Source organism: Embiotoca jacksoni, unplaced genomic scaffold, assembly GCF_022577435.1.
Source record: "Embiotoca jacksoni isolate LCO1_2020_lvr unplaced genomic scaffold, fEmbJac1.0.p SCAF_36, whole genome shotgun sequence".
Classification (NCBI taxonomy): Eukaryota; Metazoa; Chordata; class Actinopteri; family Embiotocidae; genus Embiotoca; species Embiotoca jacksoni.
Window position 1 is genome coordinate 3,425,371 of NW_027185388.1, and position 19,375 is coordinate 3,444,745.

The following is a 19,375-nucleotide window of genomic DNA, read 5'->3' on the forward strand; positions in this document are numbered from 1 at the left end:
CACTTTTCATATCATCATTGCAAAAAGAAGGAAGCACAAACACACATATGTATGTAATACGTTGTTTGTGAATAAACGGTGTTATTTGTGGTATTGTAAGGTTGTCTTAAAGCCCTGCCACTAATACCACGGTTTGGTAGTGTCATCTTAAAAGACCTCGTGGATCAACGGCGATCCTCGGAGGACAATCAGGTAGCTGCTCCTGCTCATAAGCATATTCATGACCGTGAGTGATATATGCAAATGAAACAGCACATAAAAATCACACTAGATTGTCAGCATATTGTATGATAACGATCTCTGCTGGTGAAAGGAACAGTAGAAGAAAGAAGAAAGCATTTTCCTAATAAATAAACACGTTGAGAATAAAGGAGAACGAAGACCGGCGTCGACAAGCAGCTGCCGAACGCGATGAACTTGAGTGACGAGGTTATCTGATTAAACTGCTGACCCTGGTGTGTGTTGTTGTTGTTGTTGTTGTTGTTGCTGCTGCTTTCATTCCCCGGGTCGCTCCTGACAGACGCTGAACGGCTCACACTAATTGGCTGCATCTCAATCTCACCGAGTCAAAATGCCAGCGAGGAAACACGGCGAAGCATTTCAAGCTACCGTCAGACAGGCTGCACGCTAAACGACGAAAGCTCCGGCCAACACGCTCCAGCAGTGGACACGAAGGGTCAACCGTCCTCCGCAGGACTCAGTCAAATCTCTGAGAGGGAACACAGACTAACAACGTTGAAACAGATAAGAAATAACGAGGGGCGAAAAAAAAAGTTCACCTCTGAAAGTGAAAACAGACAAATGTCAGACTGATGAGCAGCAGAAAAGAAATCTTTGTGTGTTTTCTTCTTAAAGGAAGTCAGTTCAACAGAAAATAGCAATCAACCTTACAGCTCTCGTATTGTGAAAAACTTTCCTTGTTGTTATTGTGCCGCATCAGACGTCAACCACGAACACCTTTGTGCCATCGTGCTCATTTTTCTGGATAGAAAACGTACCAAAGCATGCGTTCGGAATAAAAGATGAGGCCTTATAGAGTCAGTATAGTTTGTAAACTAACTTCACGTTGGATAATTTCGCTTGACATGAACGCTGGTTTGACAACATGATGGTTTTTATATAAGAAACAACTTGATAAATCAAACAGTTGAATTTGATCCCTCTTCACTCACATCCTTTTAATTGTATTTCACTGTTTTATCTACTCAAACTACTTCACTTATATTTTAATGCTTCTTATAACTTTCTTATTTTATGTTTCGTTGATTTTGATTCATCTTCCCTCATCTGACAGTTAAATGGTTAACTGGAAGCTCAACTGTGGAACAATCTCATTTCCGTCAGCTCGTCTTATTGCTGTCACCCTCAATGATTTCTCGAGTATAAATAAAAGTTGAATGAATGAATGAATGAAACAAATCGGAGATTATCATTTTTGGCACAACCAACCAAAAAGCAACTAAAGCCGGTTAGTTTAAAGTATAATTTGGAGACATGACTCAACTTCCTCTGTTCATGTCGCTGTTGTCGACGGCGTATTGGAGGATTGTTTATTCCCAGAAAAGGACACGGTGACGAGAGATGACGTCGTACCAGTTTTGATGTATAGCAAGAAAAGATACAGCAGTAAGTAATGTAAGTGTGTGTGTGTGTGTGTGTGTGTGTGTGTGTGTGTGTGTGTGTGTGTGTGTGCGAGAGAGTAAGCAAACAAAGTTAATGATTGATTGGACGGGTCTGTGTCTTCCACATAAAGTACCTTTGAATAAATCGTAAACTCACCAAGTCCAGAGGATGTCTGTGAACTCTTTGGACAAAATCCTTAAAAAAAAAAAACAAGGGAGGGCTTCCTGTTTATGAGAGCAGAGATGATAAATCAGATGATCAGTGTCTTCCACATGAAACCCAACACACAGAAGATGGCTCCTAAACACCAGTTCCAAGAGAGTTCACGCTACAGCTCAATATAAAAATGAACTAAACAAGAAATACAAAATAAATTCAAAATTCATCATATTAATGTTACAGTTGCTATGAAATCAAATACTTTACGATTTAAACGGTGATTATAAAGGGGTTAAAGATAATTATGCTCCTTATGCTCGTATTTTTAAGCCTTTGTTTTTGATTCAGTCGTCTTGCTTGAATTCAAACGAGTTCCGTTTGATAGTTCGATCGTCACTTGGTTGGAGGTTGAAGGTTTTTTTTTTACCAATGTCAATTCTGATCTACGTACGCGATTTTTGTTTTTGCTTCAAAAATCAAAACATTTTACTTACTTAACTTATATATTGAAGGAAGTTTGTTTTATTGTTTGTTTGTTCACCCGTCACGCCTTATTTTTTGCTGTTTTATCGAGATCGGATCTTGAGGGATGTTTGTTTACACGTTTGGCAGCATCTGCCCTTGTAATGTCTTTTTTTTATAAAAAACTTTTGCCCGCAATTCCATGGCGGTCCCTTTACATGGCTGTTTCACCAATCAGCAAAAGAGGGAGGGGCTTAAAGAAAAAATATACAGAAAAAACCCCACAAATGCTACGATCCACCTGTTCAATGGTTCTGGCTTTTTATATAGTCTAGGGGTCTTAGTCAGACACAAACAAACAAAAATATATTTTTGTTTTCTATTGGTAAAATGCCCGGTTTGGCTGTTGGCAGCAGATCGACATACAGAGGGTGGTGGTGGTGGTGGTGGTGAATGAACCATCAAGCACTTGATGTTCAGATCCGGTGAAGACGAAGAGTAACGAGACTCGTACCTATTGATTTTCTGAGGATAGTCAACTTTATGTGATCCACAATTATTATCATGTACTTCAACACTTAGAAGATGTAGACCACAGTTCTTGGCATCTTTATGCTATTGTTCATGTCTGGAATTACACTGCCCCCTACAGTCCACTTTAATTCCAGTCAAAACTTTATTCATTATCTCCCCAAAAAAAATGAACAGATTCTGACCAAATGACAGTCACACCCCACCTCCATCATGCTCCCTCCTCCCTCCCCAACCAAACTAATCAACTCCCTCTAAATGTGGACTAATTGGAATATCTTTCAACTCGGTAAATAGTCAGTGGCCTTTTCATCTTCGCCGTGAAAGTCAGCCACAACTGAGAGCTGATGAATTAAATACAGAGAAATAATTGGGGTCCACAGTTTTCACAGTGCATTACACAGCTCCACGGCAAGACAACGAGCTCATGAAATTACAATTCTGCCTTATCTTCCTCACTTTACGTCAAGGTCGCGACACACCCTTTGTACATATTCTCAGTCATTGTCACGTCTGTGGATGAGAGTCTTCTTAAATTTTTGTCGCTGGTTAAAATATCAAATCAGACACGCGTTATCTGACAGATATTTTTTTTTTTTTTTTTTAAATCAACCACACTTCTGAAAGACATTTCTTAGCATAGAAACTAGGTTATCATTCACATTTGATTAAACACATGTTAATAAATTAATCAACTATTAGTTAGCCCTGTAGATCTCTAACCCCCTCCTGCCCCGCCCTCAAAGAAAACTAAAATTTCTCCTCAAACACTCGTCCAGCATCTTATTCGCCACCACTTTCCTGAGCTAATGGGAAAAAAACAGACACTTATCAGCTTATAAAACACCATCAGAAGTGGGGTGCATTACAGTATCTCGTTGGTGATTTTTGCATTCAAGTTGACTGATGACGATATGAAGCGGTTACGAGCTCGTCTTCGGCTGTCTTTCAGTCAGTTACAGAATCTCCTGTTTGCGATGGTTCGGTTTAATATCAAACACACGGGGTCACGTAAGGGTCAAAAGGCTTTTAAGCTTGAGAAACAATGTTTAGTAGTTGACCTCTGCCGAGCCCATAGTTTTAGAAATGTTAAATCTCTAAGGTCTGATCAGATCTTATCAAATTCAAGACACATTCTGATGTAGAATCCACTTTGTGTATTTGTCTGGATTTGACCCCACTGCTCGTAGTATTCAACAATATTTAGGGCTGATATCACAAGTGCTTTCAAACACACAAGCAAAAGATTTTAGTTGACCTAAATAAATTACAAATGTATAAAAATGGCTCATATTCTATTACAAATAACAATTTTCTCAGACAATGACAGTTGTGGGAAAAAAAAAAAAAAAAAAAAAAAAAAAAAAAATCATCAACCTGTAAAATGGCAGCAATCAGTTCGGTGAATCCGATTGGCTGATGAGGTGGTGGTAATGCTTGTGGAGTGGTTCGTGTCGGGCTTCACCTCAGCCCCGTTTTCAAATCACACCTTAGCAAGCTGAATAGCTCACTAGCGCACGTAAGACACGGGTGTTAACACTGAAGAAGTGTTGCCCTGGTAACCCAGTGCTCTCAGAGGCTGGGATGCTACTGTACAATTTAAGAGTGCTAAGATGTGGTTTGAGGTGCCCCTTCATGTGCGCCTGGCTTTCTGTCTCTTGGCCTGACGTTTGGCTTCATCCAGAGCGGCGCTGTCGCCGCCGGCCTGGGCCATGCTCCTCACGCCCTGGATGCGGTTCGCCAACTGTAACAGGAGGGGAATCACCTGCGAAACAGGGCGGCAGAAAAAGGTATTAAACAAATGCATGGATGGGAAAGTTGAACTATTAAAACCATTCATGCAAAAAAAAAAATTAAAAAAAAATACACGAGGAAGAATATAAAACACGAAAACTAGAAGACGTACCCTCTCGTGGTTGTAGGCTGCCAGCAGGAGGAGAAGCGTGAGGGGCAGAGCGATGTAGGAGCCCTGGGCAACATCCTGGTCAGGCACTTTACGCTGCAACAAACAGAAACACAACCTGAGACGAGGCCGCTTCAAGAGAAACCGTATTCAGAATCTGTATTTAAATAATTGTGACTCCTAAAAGATTTAAAGTCCGGCGCGTCTTACGGCGGGGTTGAAGGTGAGCGTGATGTGTTTGTGGTATCCGGAGGAGGTGAAGGAGACCTGAGGCAGAGTGAAGTCGTACTGGGAGCGCGACAGCGTGGAGTACAGCATCAACACGTAGCTCTGGAGAGGACGGAGGAGGACGGAGGAGTTCAGAGGAGGACACCGGAGGACGGAGGAGTTCAGAGGAGGACACCGGAGGACGGAGGAGTTCAGAGGAGGACAGAGGAGATCAAGGGGGACACAGGAGGTCAAGTGGGACACAGGAGGACAGAGGAGTACACAGGAGGACAGAAGCGACTTCATACACTCCTGCACTGATTAAACGACGCGTTGTTGTTTGATGTTCGGCCTTAAAATGAAGTAAATTAGATGCAAAGTAATTGTAGATCTGAAGGCGTCACTCTGAGGTAACAAAACGATTCTTAAGTTTCAAGATGATTACACACTAATCAAAACATAATTATGGATATTTATATTATTTCTGCCAGGAGATTCCCTCTAAATCCCACAACACTGGAGCTACGAGCCGATACCTCTCCGTCTCTGTCCAGAGGAGGGAAGTGGAAGAAAAGGGACTGTCCCAGAGACACGCTGTTGATCGGGTTGTCCAGGTTGTCGCTCTTGTATAGTTTCACCTGCATAAATACAAGGAGAGAAAGTAGTAATATCAACATTGTAATTAATAAAACAGACCAAAAATAGGGGGATAAGAAGTGGTACCGATAGCGTTGGGAGATGTTCGGGGGTCGTGACGATGTTTCCGCTGAGGTCAAACTGATGGATCTGCCTGAAGGCGATGATGTTGACCCCTTCGATGTCATCGCTGCCGACCTGAGAGGGAACGCAGACGTTAACGTTCAGAAACAAACTTTTTACCGGTGAAGAAAATATCAAAATGGGAACTGTGGATAAAGCTTTTGTACGAGTCACACGGTTGTGATAACAACAGAGAATTAAGTGGATTTGAGGCATTTTCAGCCTCGCAAGAGAGATTAAGAGAGCTGCACTGTTTCAGACGAGCTCAAATTATGAACGGAGAGGTTTCAGCTTTGGCAACGGGATTATCGCTGCTTTTGTTCTGCTTATAGAAAAGGCCCAATGCGATGAGGCCGCTGATAGGTCGTATTCACAGGGTTCCCACAGTTATTTCAACAATTCAATTACCCAAGTTTTCATACTCTCACGTGTAGTTTTCATATCTGCGTTACAGCAGTGTCACGCAGACACCAAAAAACTATGACTTTGAAAATATGTTTGAACTTTCGGTGATGTTCGTTGACTCTGAAGTCAACAATCACTCAACAGCTTTAAAGGTCCCATGTTGCATAAATTACGATTTTATTTTCCTTTCTTTGTTATAAGCAGGTCGAGGTTCTGTATAAATACTCTGAAAGAAGAGAGATAAGATAAACGAGCAGTATTTAATCAAATGTGCCCTTTGGACTTCCCTAAGTCTGTGACATTACAAACTTAGGGAAGTCAGCCAATCAGAAGAGGGAGTCATTAAAAACAGCCTATTGTCGGCAGAGAATCTGTAAAGATGTGAAACTACATTAAAATTGCAAGACTGCAAATAAAACACCAGAAGTGTAAAATGTGGGCTCTTTAGCACCAACGTGGCTGAAGCATCCTCAACATGCTAGAGAAATTAAAATGTGTGCATATTCGTGACCACTGGGTGACTCTATTAATCAAAAAACTGTTGCATCTGCAGATGCATTTTTCATTTGTAGAGATATGCGACGCCAAAAGTCTGAGCTGAACACTGAAATACTCGTTAATATTCAACATAGTAGAAAACTTGGTAAAATGATGATTCCTAAACTTTTTTTAAAAAGCCGATGTTTGTCCAACCCCTCTGGACATGTGCCGAGTTTTGTACGAAGTTGCGCCGAGCTGCTTCCCACCTCTATAGCTCTGTGTTGAGGCAGCGCTCTCTCGATGTGGTCGTTGCCTTCGGCTCGCAGCTGAATCAGATACTTGCAACTGGGCTGCAAGAAAAACCAGACGAAGTCATACGAGGAGCACAGTAAAGATTCAGGAGACATTGAATACGTTGTACTTCAACTATTTTGCCAATTCACACAATTTTATCACACGCACGCAAAAAAAATCCTCCCAAAAAACTCTGCAAGTAACATTGTTGTTTTAAATAATAACCTGAGGTGAATCCATCATTTTATTTTAGCTCAATTATCACAAGACAACCCTGGAGAGACCGAGACAGTTAATTCTGCCTGCTTAAATCTATTTTGTGAGGCCGAGCCACCAGAAGTCGTTGTGATGTAAGAAACCAGGAGACGGTGATTAAAAGCTTCTCCAGTGTAACTTAAAGCGTCCGACGGCGTCCTCACCAGCAGACCCCTGAGTCTGAAGCGTCCGTCCTCGTCGGTGACGGTGTCCTCGCTGTAGAGGCTGCAGTCTCCCTGTCCGACCGCCTCCACGGCCACGTCCCGCTCCGCGTCTCCGCTCAGAGACTGGACCGCTCCGTAGCAGCTGGGGACAGAAGGACGAGGTCACGACAGTTCAGCGACTTGCCCTCGGCGACGCTGCCGTCTACTCACGTACCTGTAGGCCGTCTTGATGCCGGTTATATCGATGCCGAGGTTTTCACCCTCCTCCACCGTGATCATCTGAGACGCCGGCTCGAAGCGGAACTCCTTCATCATGGGCTTGAAGTAGTACTGACCCGGACTCTGAGGGGAGATGAATCAAAGCAGATTAATATACACACACAAAGGTCAACGCTTACCTATAAATATTTTCTTTCCTCATGTCAACGCAGCTGTGCGGACCGGGCCGAGGGGTAACAAACGAAGGGCCCGCTTTTTGTTTTTGCTCGTTTTCTCACCAGGTTGTTGAAGGTGAGGAGACCCGAGTCCTGAGTCAGGAGGTTGGACCGAAACTGTCCTCCGCTCAGAGACAGTAGGACGCCGGACAGCGGCTGACCGTCCTCGGACCTGATCTGCAGCACAGACAGAACAGCGGACGGTGACGTAACAGCTCCGTTAATCCTTTCGCAATAAAACACCTCACGGACTCGATGTCTGCTACGATTAAGGAGAGTTAGCACGGAGAAATGTGAAGAAAAAAAAACACACTGTCATGGCTGAAATTGTGAAATTGTGGGTGTAATCAGAGTGACAGGTGAGTTTAGCGTCTAATGTTCTGTTTCACAGAGGATGCACACGAGGAGGATAAACAAGGGCAAGAAGTCTGCGAGTGCTGCGCCGATGATTTCAAAGTAATTCATCACACAGTCTGAAGGGGAAACTAATACTGATCATTTGTGCCGGGATCTCACGGCCGCTGTCGGTAATTGCAGAGTCTTTCAACAACAGAGCACACGGCGAAGCACAAAACTGATTCAACTCTCAAACCCACTGATCTTCTCTTTTAATCACAAACAAACAGCGGGAACCAAGAAAGGCGTTTCAGGAACGAGAAAAGGGACTCTGCATCAAAGGGTCGGCTAATTAGTGCAAATATCAAACGGGGCTGCTGATCACTGGGATGTAAAATCTAAGAGTAAAAAAATAACAGAAAAAAGAAAAAGGCCGTTCACGTCCTCGTACCTTGAAGGTGACACCGGCCAGAGCGAACGCCTTGAAATCTCCTGGCGTTCCCTCCACGGGACTCAGGACGAAACCTTCTTTGCTGGCGGTGATGTCGTACTGCCGGTCGCTGTGCAGCGGACCGACGCTGAGGGGCGGAGACAGGAAATGAGGTCAGACGCTTCACGGTGAAGGGACATGAATTAATGCAGTAATACCTCACGAATGAGCAGGAAGTAACACGAGTCCATGATTATGATTTATGAGGTATTGAGCGCAAAAAAACCCCAAAAAGATGATGTTGGACGTCCTCTGTGCTGCCGACGTTGGTTCAGTGGTCCAAAAGGTTCAGCAAAGAGTTCATCAATATCCTGTTTGATAAATCATGATCATTGATGACGTGTTCACCGTATCGACGCTTTAATTAATGCGTTGTTCACGCATGAGATCATAAATGAAAGACTTTGAACCCAAGTTACTTCCTGGTGATTTCATGAGGTGTTAATGCTTGAAGTCATGCATGATAATTCATTCAACCTTAAGCGTGACCATAACTTCTAATACGAAGTGTAACACATGGAGCACAGCAGAACAGGACTTCCAAGATCACAGATTTATTGAAATAAATAAAATCGTTACGTCATTTAGAGACGCAACAAAATAACATTTTATTTTTCCTCTCACTTTCTAACAGGTTTTCTTGCTCTAAGCTTGAACACGACAAAGAGTCGCACCAGCTGCTCGGAGTTTGTACTTAGCGCAGCGGACGTTGTGGCTTTGGGACATTTAATGAAACCAAGCCATCATTAGTTACCCTTCTTTTACTTTCTGCTCTCTAATAGCTAATTATTCACCAGAGCTTTAACACAAACCCACACTTCACTTCTGCTTCTTCTTCTGGGCTATTTAATATATTTATGGTCCAGCCTGTTAGTATAATGAGCCCATAAGACCGTAACATTCATAGCAGAACCCAAAGGCAGCATTAGCCGGAAGAATATATATATATATATTTTATTCACCCTGTATTTCCTGGCGTTCTCCTACCTGTATGCTCCCATCTCGTTCGTTGCCACGGTGATGAGCGGTGCAGCAGCTCCCTTCTCGCTGATGGATATCTCCACGCCCTGCAGCTCTGGGGACACCTTGCCTTCTAAGAAGAGCCCCGCGCGCCCGATGATGTCCACCAGCCGGCCCGGACACGACTCTGTCAACACAGACGGTTGCACTTCATTTTAGTCTTATTTCATAGTTTCAGGCTGATTTTGTCTTTCAGCAGAGAATAAAGCAGCGAAAACAAAGCAGGTCGTTTAGACTGCAGCCTGCGAGAAGCTCTGACCTCCGGTGATAGTTGCCTCCACTTCAGGAGGGTAGAACAACAGCTCCTTGGAGGAGGGAGTCACTGTGATCTTCTCACCAGCCCTGTACAGTCACATGGGAAATGTTAACTCAGCGTATTATCACACGAGGTCAGGACTCAACAAGCCTCTCACATCGGATGTTTAATATTTGTGGATTGTGTTTTGAAGTCACGTTCATTTTCTGCAAAATCAAGTAATATTTGAAGCACTTCCAAAGTTTCTAAAAAAACTTGGACTCTTCCAGTTAAACCATCAAGAGAAAAGACAAAAACCTAAAATAAAATATCAGGTCCTTTCATAAAAAGTAGCAACAGCACAAAGATTTCAGCCGGACTTATTCGTCCGTTCTAAAAGAACATAAAAGCAGAAACAAATGATTGAGGTAGTTTAGAAATTGTTGTCTCGTTTGTTTGTTTATAATTATAACTGATGTCATTTTATCCAATAAAGTTTATTGTTAAACCGATATCAGAATTATTCTTATTTTTTTACTTTCTAACATCGGTGTCGACGTCGGCCCCAAAAATCCAGCATTGTTCGCTGTAATAAAAATGTAAATAGAGAAGTTCACCACGTCGTCGGCACTCAAACATGAGCGCTTAAAGAAAAGTTCAGCTTCGGCCAAACAAAACAAATGAAAGGCTGCGGTTCTGTTTTTTAGGAACATTTTTAATATCATGAAAAGAAAAATGTAGAAATGCAAACTTGAAGAAACGAGCTGCAGCTCCTCCAACTTTGCAGCGTTTTACAGACCAGCAGCAGCGAGAGGCCCGTTCAGTTTCTGTTTAACGCCGCAAAGAGCGAAAGAGCGTAAATGTAAATTCTGACCTCGCCCAGTAGGAGAACTCGTAGTGGAAAGGGCCCGTCAGGTCGTCGGCCTTCTCCTGGATGGGAGGACTGTCGTCTCTGGCGCCTCCGTCCTCCTCGGCGGCGCGGCGCTCTCGTTCCTGACGGCGAACTTGGATCTCCTGCAGCTGGTGCTCCTGCCGCTGCTCCTCCAGGCTGCGCAGCGGGCCGAGCACCAGCGCCGGCTCGCTCTCGATGGACGACCTGACCGAGTAGACGGGGAGAAAGGACGATTAAAAAAAACAAAAACAAAACATGAACAGACAGATGTGCAGCAGCTGAAAACAGCCCGGCGGGTCGGCGGGTCGGAATTACTTGATGGTGACGGTGACGTCCAGCAGCTTGTCGGTGGTGATGAGTCCCGTCATGTGATGTCGCACCGCGGTGAGCGTCAGGATGCTCGGAGCCGAGCTGTCGCACGCAGGTGAACAACGTTAGAACGAACTCGTACGAGGACGCGTCGTTGCAACCCAGGAGAAAAAAAACAGACGCGGCATCTCGTGACTTACGTGTCGTAGGTGTAGAAGTCCTGCTCGAACTGGTGGCAGGAGCGCGGGGTGACTTTGTAAACACCTGCAACACAAGCCGGTTTTCAGTTGATTAATTACTTCGCTCCAGTTTTTATATTTGGGTAAGTCTGACACGGACCTTTTGGCTCCCATCGCTGCGCTCTAACTGTACACCGGGGAACAGTCGTACTTCCTCTCAATATGCTAATTGATACTATGTTTAGCTAACGAGCGGTCGGGAGGGCGACGCTCACCAGGCTTAGAGAGGCAGAAGCGGTTGACTCCCTTGGAGAGGTTGTACACGCCGACGTTCTCGGGTTTGCTGCCATCTTGGAAGAATTCCTGCACAGTAACACACATATGATGAGAAATCTGTCAGCGCACATGTCTGAATAAACTTCCTGCAAATGTAGGTTGGTTATTTACAAACCAGAGTGATGGCGTGAGAGAGCGAGCAGCGCAGGATGTAGCCGATCTGCCTGAACTCCACCCCCAGGACGTCCGAGTCCAGAACCTCCACCTCCATGGACTTGTGTTTCCAGCACCACTCCTCGTGAGAAATGCTCACTGACGGAAGCAAAGAGGAGACGATTATTCACAAAAAAAAAAGGAGGAGAAACAAAAAGTGTGAACGTTTGTTGAGGGAGATTAAATCTGTGGAAGTAGCCTCGGTGGAAACGGCTCAGGAGCCGCGATCAGATGGAGTCGATGCGGAGGGGATCTTTTTAATGATCTAATCTTTAAACAAACGCTCAACAAAGTAAACTTCTCGCTCTCCTCCGGCCGGCCGACGGTGGCGGCTGAGTAAACAGGCCTCCGAGACGCTGCGTGTGCAGAGAGCTTGCAGACACGCTAACAGATTGTGTGCATCGAGCAGCGAGATGGCTGCAGCGCCAGAAGGGACGGAGACACCGGCTGAACGACGCCGCGCCTCCTGGAAGCTGCTACGATAACGCCGGCTATGATCGAAAGCTGGTAATTACCAATTGATTTCGCTGCACTCATTAGAGAGTAATTAGTGTAATTTTCTGAACAGAAGCGCATATAGGATGAGGGAATTAGTCCACCATGAGTTCTTCCAGTGGAAACTTACATCCTGACATCTGATTTACACCACTAACGATAAGGACGAAAAGGAAAGAGTAAATATACATTCAATATATAAATATAAATGCCAACCTTTGTATTTCCCCGGTAAAACGTTGTCGAAAGAGAAGCTGAGGATGTCGCTGCTGCCGGACAGACTCACCACCCTCCTCTCCCCCTGCCGACTCACCGGTTGGAGGGTCACGGAGAGGTCGTCACAGGAAGCTGGAGGTCAGCCGGAAAACAAGGTCGGATTATGTGAAGATATGAACAACCAACTACGCAAACATAATATCTTTATGGGTTTTGGCTGCATTTCATATAAAGACATTTTTATTCTGAAAAGACTGGAGAGCTTTTAATTTGAAATGGGGACTTTTAATTTGAAATGAGGGCTTGATGCAGATGTTAGGGACTAAAAAAATTCCAAAATTTACATATATAAATAAACACGTTTTTACAATGATCCATCAAAATGTAGTTATTTCAAATTTCAGAGCTGCTCCAAAGATATGGGATGGAGGCAGAACATTTTACAGTTTATAGTTTACTGAAATTACTGGGAATTTAATATTTATACAAAATTTCAAATTCACCCCAATAATCTTTTTTTAGATTAAGTTCTGTAAAAACAGTTTCTGTATCACCGATATCTGCCAACATACACGGTGATACCGATATTTTTTTGATAGGTCTGACTCTACTTTTATTCTCATTAGACTGGAAGAAGCAGCAGAAGAAATGCGGTCGCTGTGGTGGTGAACAGAGATCTGATCCGGAGAGTAAAGCGCTCTATTTACCGGTTCTAATAAATCCCTCACGTACAGCCATGAACTGAGAAACGACAGAAAAGTTTAAAGTGCCGAGCTTTTACCGAGACAGAAGACTTTTCCAGAAACCGAAGCCATGAACTGGGTGAAAAGTAGGTCTGTGAAGGGCCGGTCCACGAGGGAGACCTCCAGGGCCTGAGGCTGCAGCGCCAGCCCAGCTTTCACCTCCGCTTCAGGGAGAGACACCTGAACACATGCAGGTAAAAACCAAAGTTATCGAGTAGGATGGTTTTCTCACACAACTAGAAAGACACTGAAATCAATTCTGACTTTGTCAATACTTCGAAAATCCTCCTGGTTTCATGATATTCAAGCGTTCTGGACTGTTTCTGAAATTTCAAAGTTAAAGATTTGGTTTTGTGTTTTTTTGTGGTGTGATGCTTTATGTTTAAACAGACAAATTAAAAAAAAAATGTACAAGAGCTGATCAAATTTTGGTTTTGAGATATTTCCATTTAAATTATTGACTATTAGAGCTTCTTGTCTGTGGATTTAACAAACTCATCTGTTCACCTTGCAGAAAGAGCAGCTTAAACTCACAATTTAAAACCTATATTTTCAATACATTAAGACAAATAACACTATTATATTTCCTAATAAAAAGTGCGTGCTGCTGGAGTCTTACATGGACGCTGTAGTCTCCTGGTTTGGCCTGGAAGCAGAAGGCCCCCTGAGGGTCGGAGTCGATGGTCCGACTGGAGGTCTTGTCCTGGTGCGTCAGAGTGACCTTGTAACGACCTTGCTGCTTCATGCCCTCGGGCAGGCGACTGATGGAGATCTGCCCACAAACGCTGAACCTGCGTTCGGGACCAACGTCAACAAATCGCACGGCTCGTTAGGAAATGCGACAACACGTGACAACAACGCTAAACCTCTGGGATTGAGTTTAAAGGACGTTTTGTACCCTGCTGTGATGATGTCGGGGAGTTGAGGCGTGTTGGGGGCGATCTTCACCGTGATCGGCTCGAAGAACATGAGCTCCTTGTTGACGCGGATGGTGTAGGTTCCAGCCGTCATGTTCTCCAAGCGGAAAGACCCGTCCTCCTTGCTGACAACTGCGGCGACAGAACGGCGAATACAATAAGAAACCGTGAATGTTCGAACTACCGTTGCTCACGGAGGCCTGGTTGTTTTTTTAACGGGGGTCTTCTCGGGTCGTTACCTTTGATCTGGTTGTTGAGGGAGACGGCAGCATCCGACACGCCCTCCCCTCCGATGCTGTTGAGAACTCGGCCCGTCACGGAGAAGCCCATCACGCGGAAGATGGGCTGCAAGCAGAGCAGCAGAAACAGCATGACACACGTCAAACTGTGACTCTCTGCGTTAAATATTTTGCGTTGATTGTGACCACACGTTACGAAATATATCGAATATACCTCCAGTTTCAAGCTGTTATGTTCCACTTTGAAATTCATCCTCGAAGGTGCAACATCGAACGTGATCCTCTCTCCCCTGTAGAAAGGCACCTGCAGGAAGCAGAATTACATCCCAAAAAATAATCACATTTATATGAGAGACGAGCAAAAGCAATTCAGTGTGTTTCCATTCAGTACGATTATAACCTCAGTGGATTCAAATGACCTTTCTAAGCATGGGGATGTTTGGGGAGCATATTGTGGATAACATGTCAAACAGTCCTTCATGTCGTGCCGTCCTGATATCTAATTAATTCATATACGGTCTGTGGCGGTAAAACCCACACCCGTTACCACGGTAACCAGCGGTGTCGTAAAATCAAGCAGGACTGAAATCTTAAAAAGATGGAAGTGAGATCAGAAATAAAGAAGGGCGGCCTTCTTTCGTTTTTCCTCACCACGGTGTACTCGCCGCTGGCCAGCGAGGGAAAGACGAAGGTGCCGTCCTCTCTGGACAGAGAGCTGCAGAGGTAGAGCAGCGAGCTGTCCCCAGAGTCAGCGCCCTCCACCGGGGACATGTTACAGCCACTGATGTCCTGGAAAAATCACAACAAACAAATACAGTGTTATATAGATACATAAAATATACTGACGTTCCCTGACTTCCTCAAATAATAAAACGATGGATGAGAGAAGCGCGACGAAAACTCGATCTAGTTCGTCTCCTCGCTGCTTCTGTAAACATATAATAATGTTTGTTTCACCTCTCTCCTGACGGCGGCCGAGTACAGCAGGAAGGTGACCTCCTTCATGGGCTCTCCATCACTGCGGACCTCCCCCGAGACGTCGTAGCCTCCGACCACCAGATGGTCGGCGGCCGGGGCGTTGGCATTGGACACGTGCACCGAGGTTGCACTCTATAGGAAGATGAGGGGGGAGGGAGGGGGGGAAAGGGGGGGAAGGTCGGCACATAAGTAGTGGTGAGGGACGGAGTAACGGCGCCGTCAGGGGGAACCGTGATTACTGCTGAAGGAGGTCGTTAGTTCGAACCCGACAAAGAACCTGATCAGCGATGAATAATGACGTTTTCCAACCTCGAGTGATGCAGAATTAAAAAGAGCTCTGAGATCACACGTTCTCTGCACTATTAAACTATTAACAGCTTCAACGAATGACAAAACTCACAGAAATAAGAACGTCCTCACATTATTTTTTTGAATTTTTGTCTTTAATTTGCTTTTGTTTTGTTATTATTGCTTGTTTGTTGGTTTGGATGTCCTGATTTTATTTTTTTTTAATGATATTTTAATCTGTCTGAAGCTGTTGAACGTCGTGTTTAAATGGGTTCGTTTACTGTAAATAAACTATCGACGTCCCGGTGACACACTAAACCAACCTGCTCCAGAGTCCAAGACGGGTGGGAGGCTGTGATGTCATAACTTCCAGGAAGCACTTCGAGGAAGGTGAACCTGTGTTATCGAGACCAAAGTATTGAATCAGCAGATCATTTCAAACGTGTGTTTCCTGGTTTAAAACACTGATAAACAGAAAAGGCTGCTTACTTTCCTCCAGGCTGCGTGACGACACTCTGGAGTTTCTCCTCCGTCCCTGTTGGACTCAGTTTGACTTCGACTCCCGCCGGGCCCAAGAGGTGGCCTTTACTCAGAACCTGAGTACCAGAACCAGAACGGCACACACCACATTAGAAAAGAGGAAAACCGACACCAGCTACGGAGATCGTTTTGTGATGTTTGTTAACTGCTTGTTTGATACCGTACGAAGCTTAAATCAAGACTGACATTATCAGCAATTCGTGGAAAAGAGAGGCTTTAAAAAGTCACAAGTTTCTTTGTTTTCACATGTTTGCAGCTCATATTTTTCCTCCATCTGAACACTGCTCGACTATTTTTCTTGACCATGTTTTTTTTTTTTTTAAAACAATCCTCTCACCGTTCCTGAGACGGAGAAACCCGTAAAAACAAAATTGATGTCCTCTTCTTTGGTGCAGATGTCACTGACTCCGTCCACATGCAGGTCGACGCTCGTCGGCTCTGAAGCGAAACAAACGTAGAGTTAAAAAAAAAAAAAGCTTTAACATATGGAATAATTAAGTTTGTGAACTTGTTTGTCATCATTTTCTATTGAAGGTTTATGCATGTTATCCATTCTTATGCATCTCATGTATTTTCTATATATTTAAATGTTCCTTTATATCTTGTTTTTATGTGAAACACTGCATGTAATTATCTTGCTGTAAAGCACGTTGAGCAGCATTTCTTATATGAAAGGTGCCATACAAAATCAAATGTATTATTATTATTATTATTATTATCTGTGATGTCTCACCAAAGCTCCACCCGATAGGAGGCTCAATCTTCAGCACAAAGTCCCCCTGGGTAAAAATAAAAATTAAATTAAATTAAATTACAAAGTCTATAGATTACAAACCAGCAGCAGAGACATTCAGAGACATTTAGAGACATTTAGTTAGAATTACTTAAATGAATTGTGTATTCGCACCTTGTCATAAAGAGGGATCATGAAGTAGCCGTTGATGGGAGCACAATCCGTCTGGTACTTCAAGGATCCTTGTTTGGTGTAGAGTTTAATCTGTGGAAAGAAAGAGGAAAAAAAACACTGATCACTGATGGATAAACCTGAAGGGGAAACAATCAGGCGAGTAACTCGTTACGGCTGTAACCAGGCAAGTAACTCGTAACTCGTTACAGCTGTGATCAGGTGAGTAACTCGTAACTCGTTACAGCTGTGATCAGGTGAGTAACTCGTTACGGCTGTAACCAGGTGAGTAACTCGTAACTCGTTACAGCTGTGATCAGGTGAGTAACTCGTTACGGCTGTAATCAGGGGAGTAACTCGTTACGGCTGTAATCAGGGGAGTAACTCGTTACAGCTATAACCAGGTGAGTAACTCGTAACTCGTTACAGCTGTGATCAGGTGAGTAACTCGTTACAGCTGTGATCAGGTGAGTAACTCGTTACGGCTGTAACCAGGCAAGTAACTCGTAACTCGTTACAGCTGTGATCAGGTGAGTAACTCGTAACTCGTTACAGCTGTGATCAGGTGAGTAACTCGTTACGGCTGTAATCAGGGGAGTAACTCGTTACGGCTGTAATCAGGGGAGTAACTCGTTACAGCTGTAACCAGGTGAGTAACTCGTAACTCGTTACAGCTGTAATCAGGGGAGTAACTCGTTACAGCTGTAACCAGGTGAGTAACTCGTAACTCGTTACAGCTGTAATCAGGGGAGTAACTCGTTACAGCTGTAATCAGGGGAGTAACTCGTTACGGCTGTAATCAGGTGAGTAACTCGTTATGGCTGTAATCAGGTGAGTAACTCGTTACAGCTGTAATCAGGTGAGTAACTCGTAACTCGTTACAGCTGTAATCAGGGGAGTAACTCGTTACGGCTGTAATCAGGTGAGTAACTCGTTACAGCTGTAACCAGGTGAGTAACTCGTTACGGCTGTAATCAGGTGAGTAACTCGTTATGGCTGTAACCAGGTGAGTAACTCGTTACAGCTGTGATCAGGTGAGTAACTCGTAACTCGTTACAGCTGTGATCAGGTGAGTAACTCGTAACTCGTTACGGCTGTGATCAGGGGAGTAACTCGTTACAGCTGTAACCAGGTGAGTAACTCGTTACAGCTGTGATCAGGTGAGTAACTCGTAACTCGTTACAGCTGTGATCAGGTGAGTAACTCGTAACTCGTTACGGCTGTGATCAGGTGAGTAACTCGTAACTCGTTACAGCTGTGATCAGGGGAGTAACTCGTAACTCGTTACGGCTGTGATCAGGGGAGTAACTCGTTACGGCTGTAATCAGGTGAGTAACTCGTTATGGCTGTAACCAGGTGAGTAACTCGTTACAGCTGTGATCAGGTGAGTAACTCGTAACTCGTTACAGCTGTGATCAGGTGAGTAACTCGTTACGGCTGTGATCAGGGGAGTAACTCGTTACAGCTGTAACCAGGGGAGTAACTCGTTACGGCTGTAACCAGGTGAGTAACTCGTTACTGTTGTAACCAGGTGAGTAACTCGTAACTCGTTACGGCTGTGATCAGGTGAGTAACTCGTTACTGTTGTAATCAGGTGAGTAACTCGTTACGGCTGTAACCAGGTGAGTAACTCGTAACTCGTTACAGCTGTGATCAGGTGAGTAACTCGTTATGGCTGTAACCAGGTGAGTAACTCGTTACGGCTGTGATCAGGTGAGTAACTCGTTACAAACAACAACCAGTCCATCGCGGATTTAAGTCCATTACACTACTTTGATTAAAACAAATGGCTAATCCGAGAGTCTGCGAGTGAGACGGGATTAAGAGCATTTAACGTGTTCCTCCTCCACGTTGACCGGTTCCGGATTAACGTGACACCGGTTTTAAATTAACGGGAACGATGAACGAGTTTTCAGGCTGCTCACAGAAAACAAACCCACCGGACTGAATTTAACCGTTTAACTTCATGAAATCTGGCAAACAAATGATGTTTCCCAGCAACTGAGAGGTGCGTTTTTTCGTGGTGAGTTCAAACAGACCTCTGTTGTGGTGATTTAATTCAAACCCGAGCAAACACCTTCCGCCTCACCTTTAGCTTCACTACGATAAACCGGCTAACCGAGCTAGCATGCTCGCAGGACGTCCGCTCACCTCGATCAGAGAATAATTGATTTCAACGTCGGATTTCACGAATCCGCCGCACGCGACCACGATGTCGTCAGAGGACACGGCCGACAGCTGAGAGTAGACGAGGCAGAAGAAAACCCAGAGGGCTCCCATGTCTGCCCGGATCGTAATTCTCAACATTTTTTTGACGGGACCTCTCTTCTAGCACGCTGCCTCCGGTTCCGTACCAGCTGAGCTGCTGTCAATGAACGGCAGCGCCGCCGCTGAGCGGAGCGACCTCTGGCGGCTGGGAGGGAGTATAA

General features: G+C 44.4%; 1 protein-coding gene across 1 annotated transcript; it reads right to left on the bottom strand.

Annotated features, from left to right (window-relative positions):
* Positions 1–2,901: 2,901 nt before the first annotated feature.
* On the bottom strand, positions 2,902–19,280 carry nomo (nodal modulator). The gene is made up of 31 exons (XM_069165839.1): positions 19,098–19,280; positions 16,950–17,039; positions 16,776–16,821; positions 16,380–16,480; positions 15,992–16,098; positions 15,826–15,898; positions 15,194–15,346; positions 14,888–15,025; positions 14,451–14,540; positions 14,237–14,342; positions 13,979–14,129; positions 13,700–13,871; positions 13,119–13,260; positions 12,338–12,469; positions 11,589–11,725; positions 11,413–11,500; positions 11,159–11,222; positions 10,965–11,060; positions 10,632–10,853; positions 9,782–9,864; positions 9,490–9,649; positions 8,464–8,590; positions 7,740–7,853; positions 7,457–7,584; positions 7,243–7,384; positions 6,796–6,879; positions 5,609–5,719; positions 5,422–5,523; positions 4,889–5,008; positions 4,682–4,774; positions 2,902–4,540 (listed from the first exon to the last, which is right to left on the bottom strand). The coding sequence occupies exons 1-31, from the start codon at positions 19,251–19,253 to the stop codon at positions 4,409–4,411; spliced, it is 3,660 nt and encodes a 1,219-aa protein (XP_069021940.1). The 5' UTR covers positions 19,254–19,280; the 3' UTR covers positions 2,902–4,408.
* Positions 19,281–19,375: the final 95 nt, after the last annotated feature.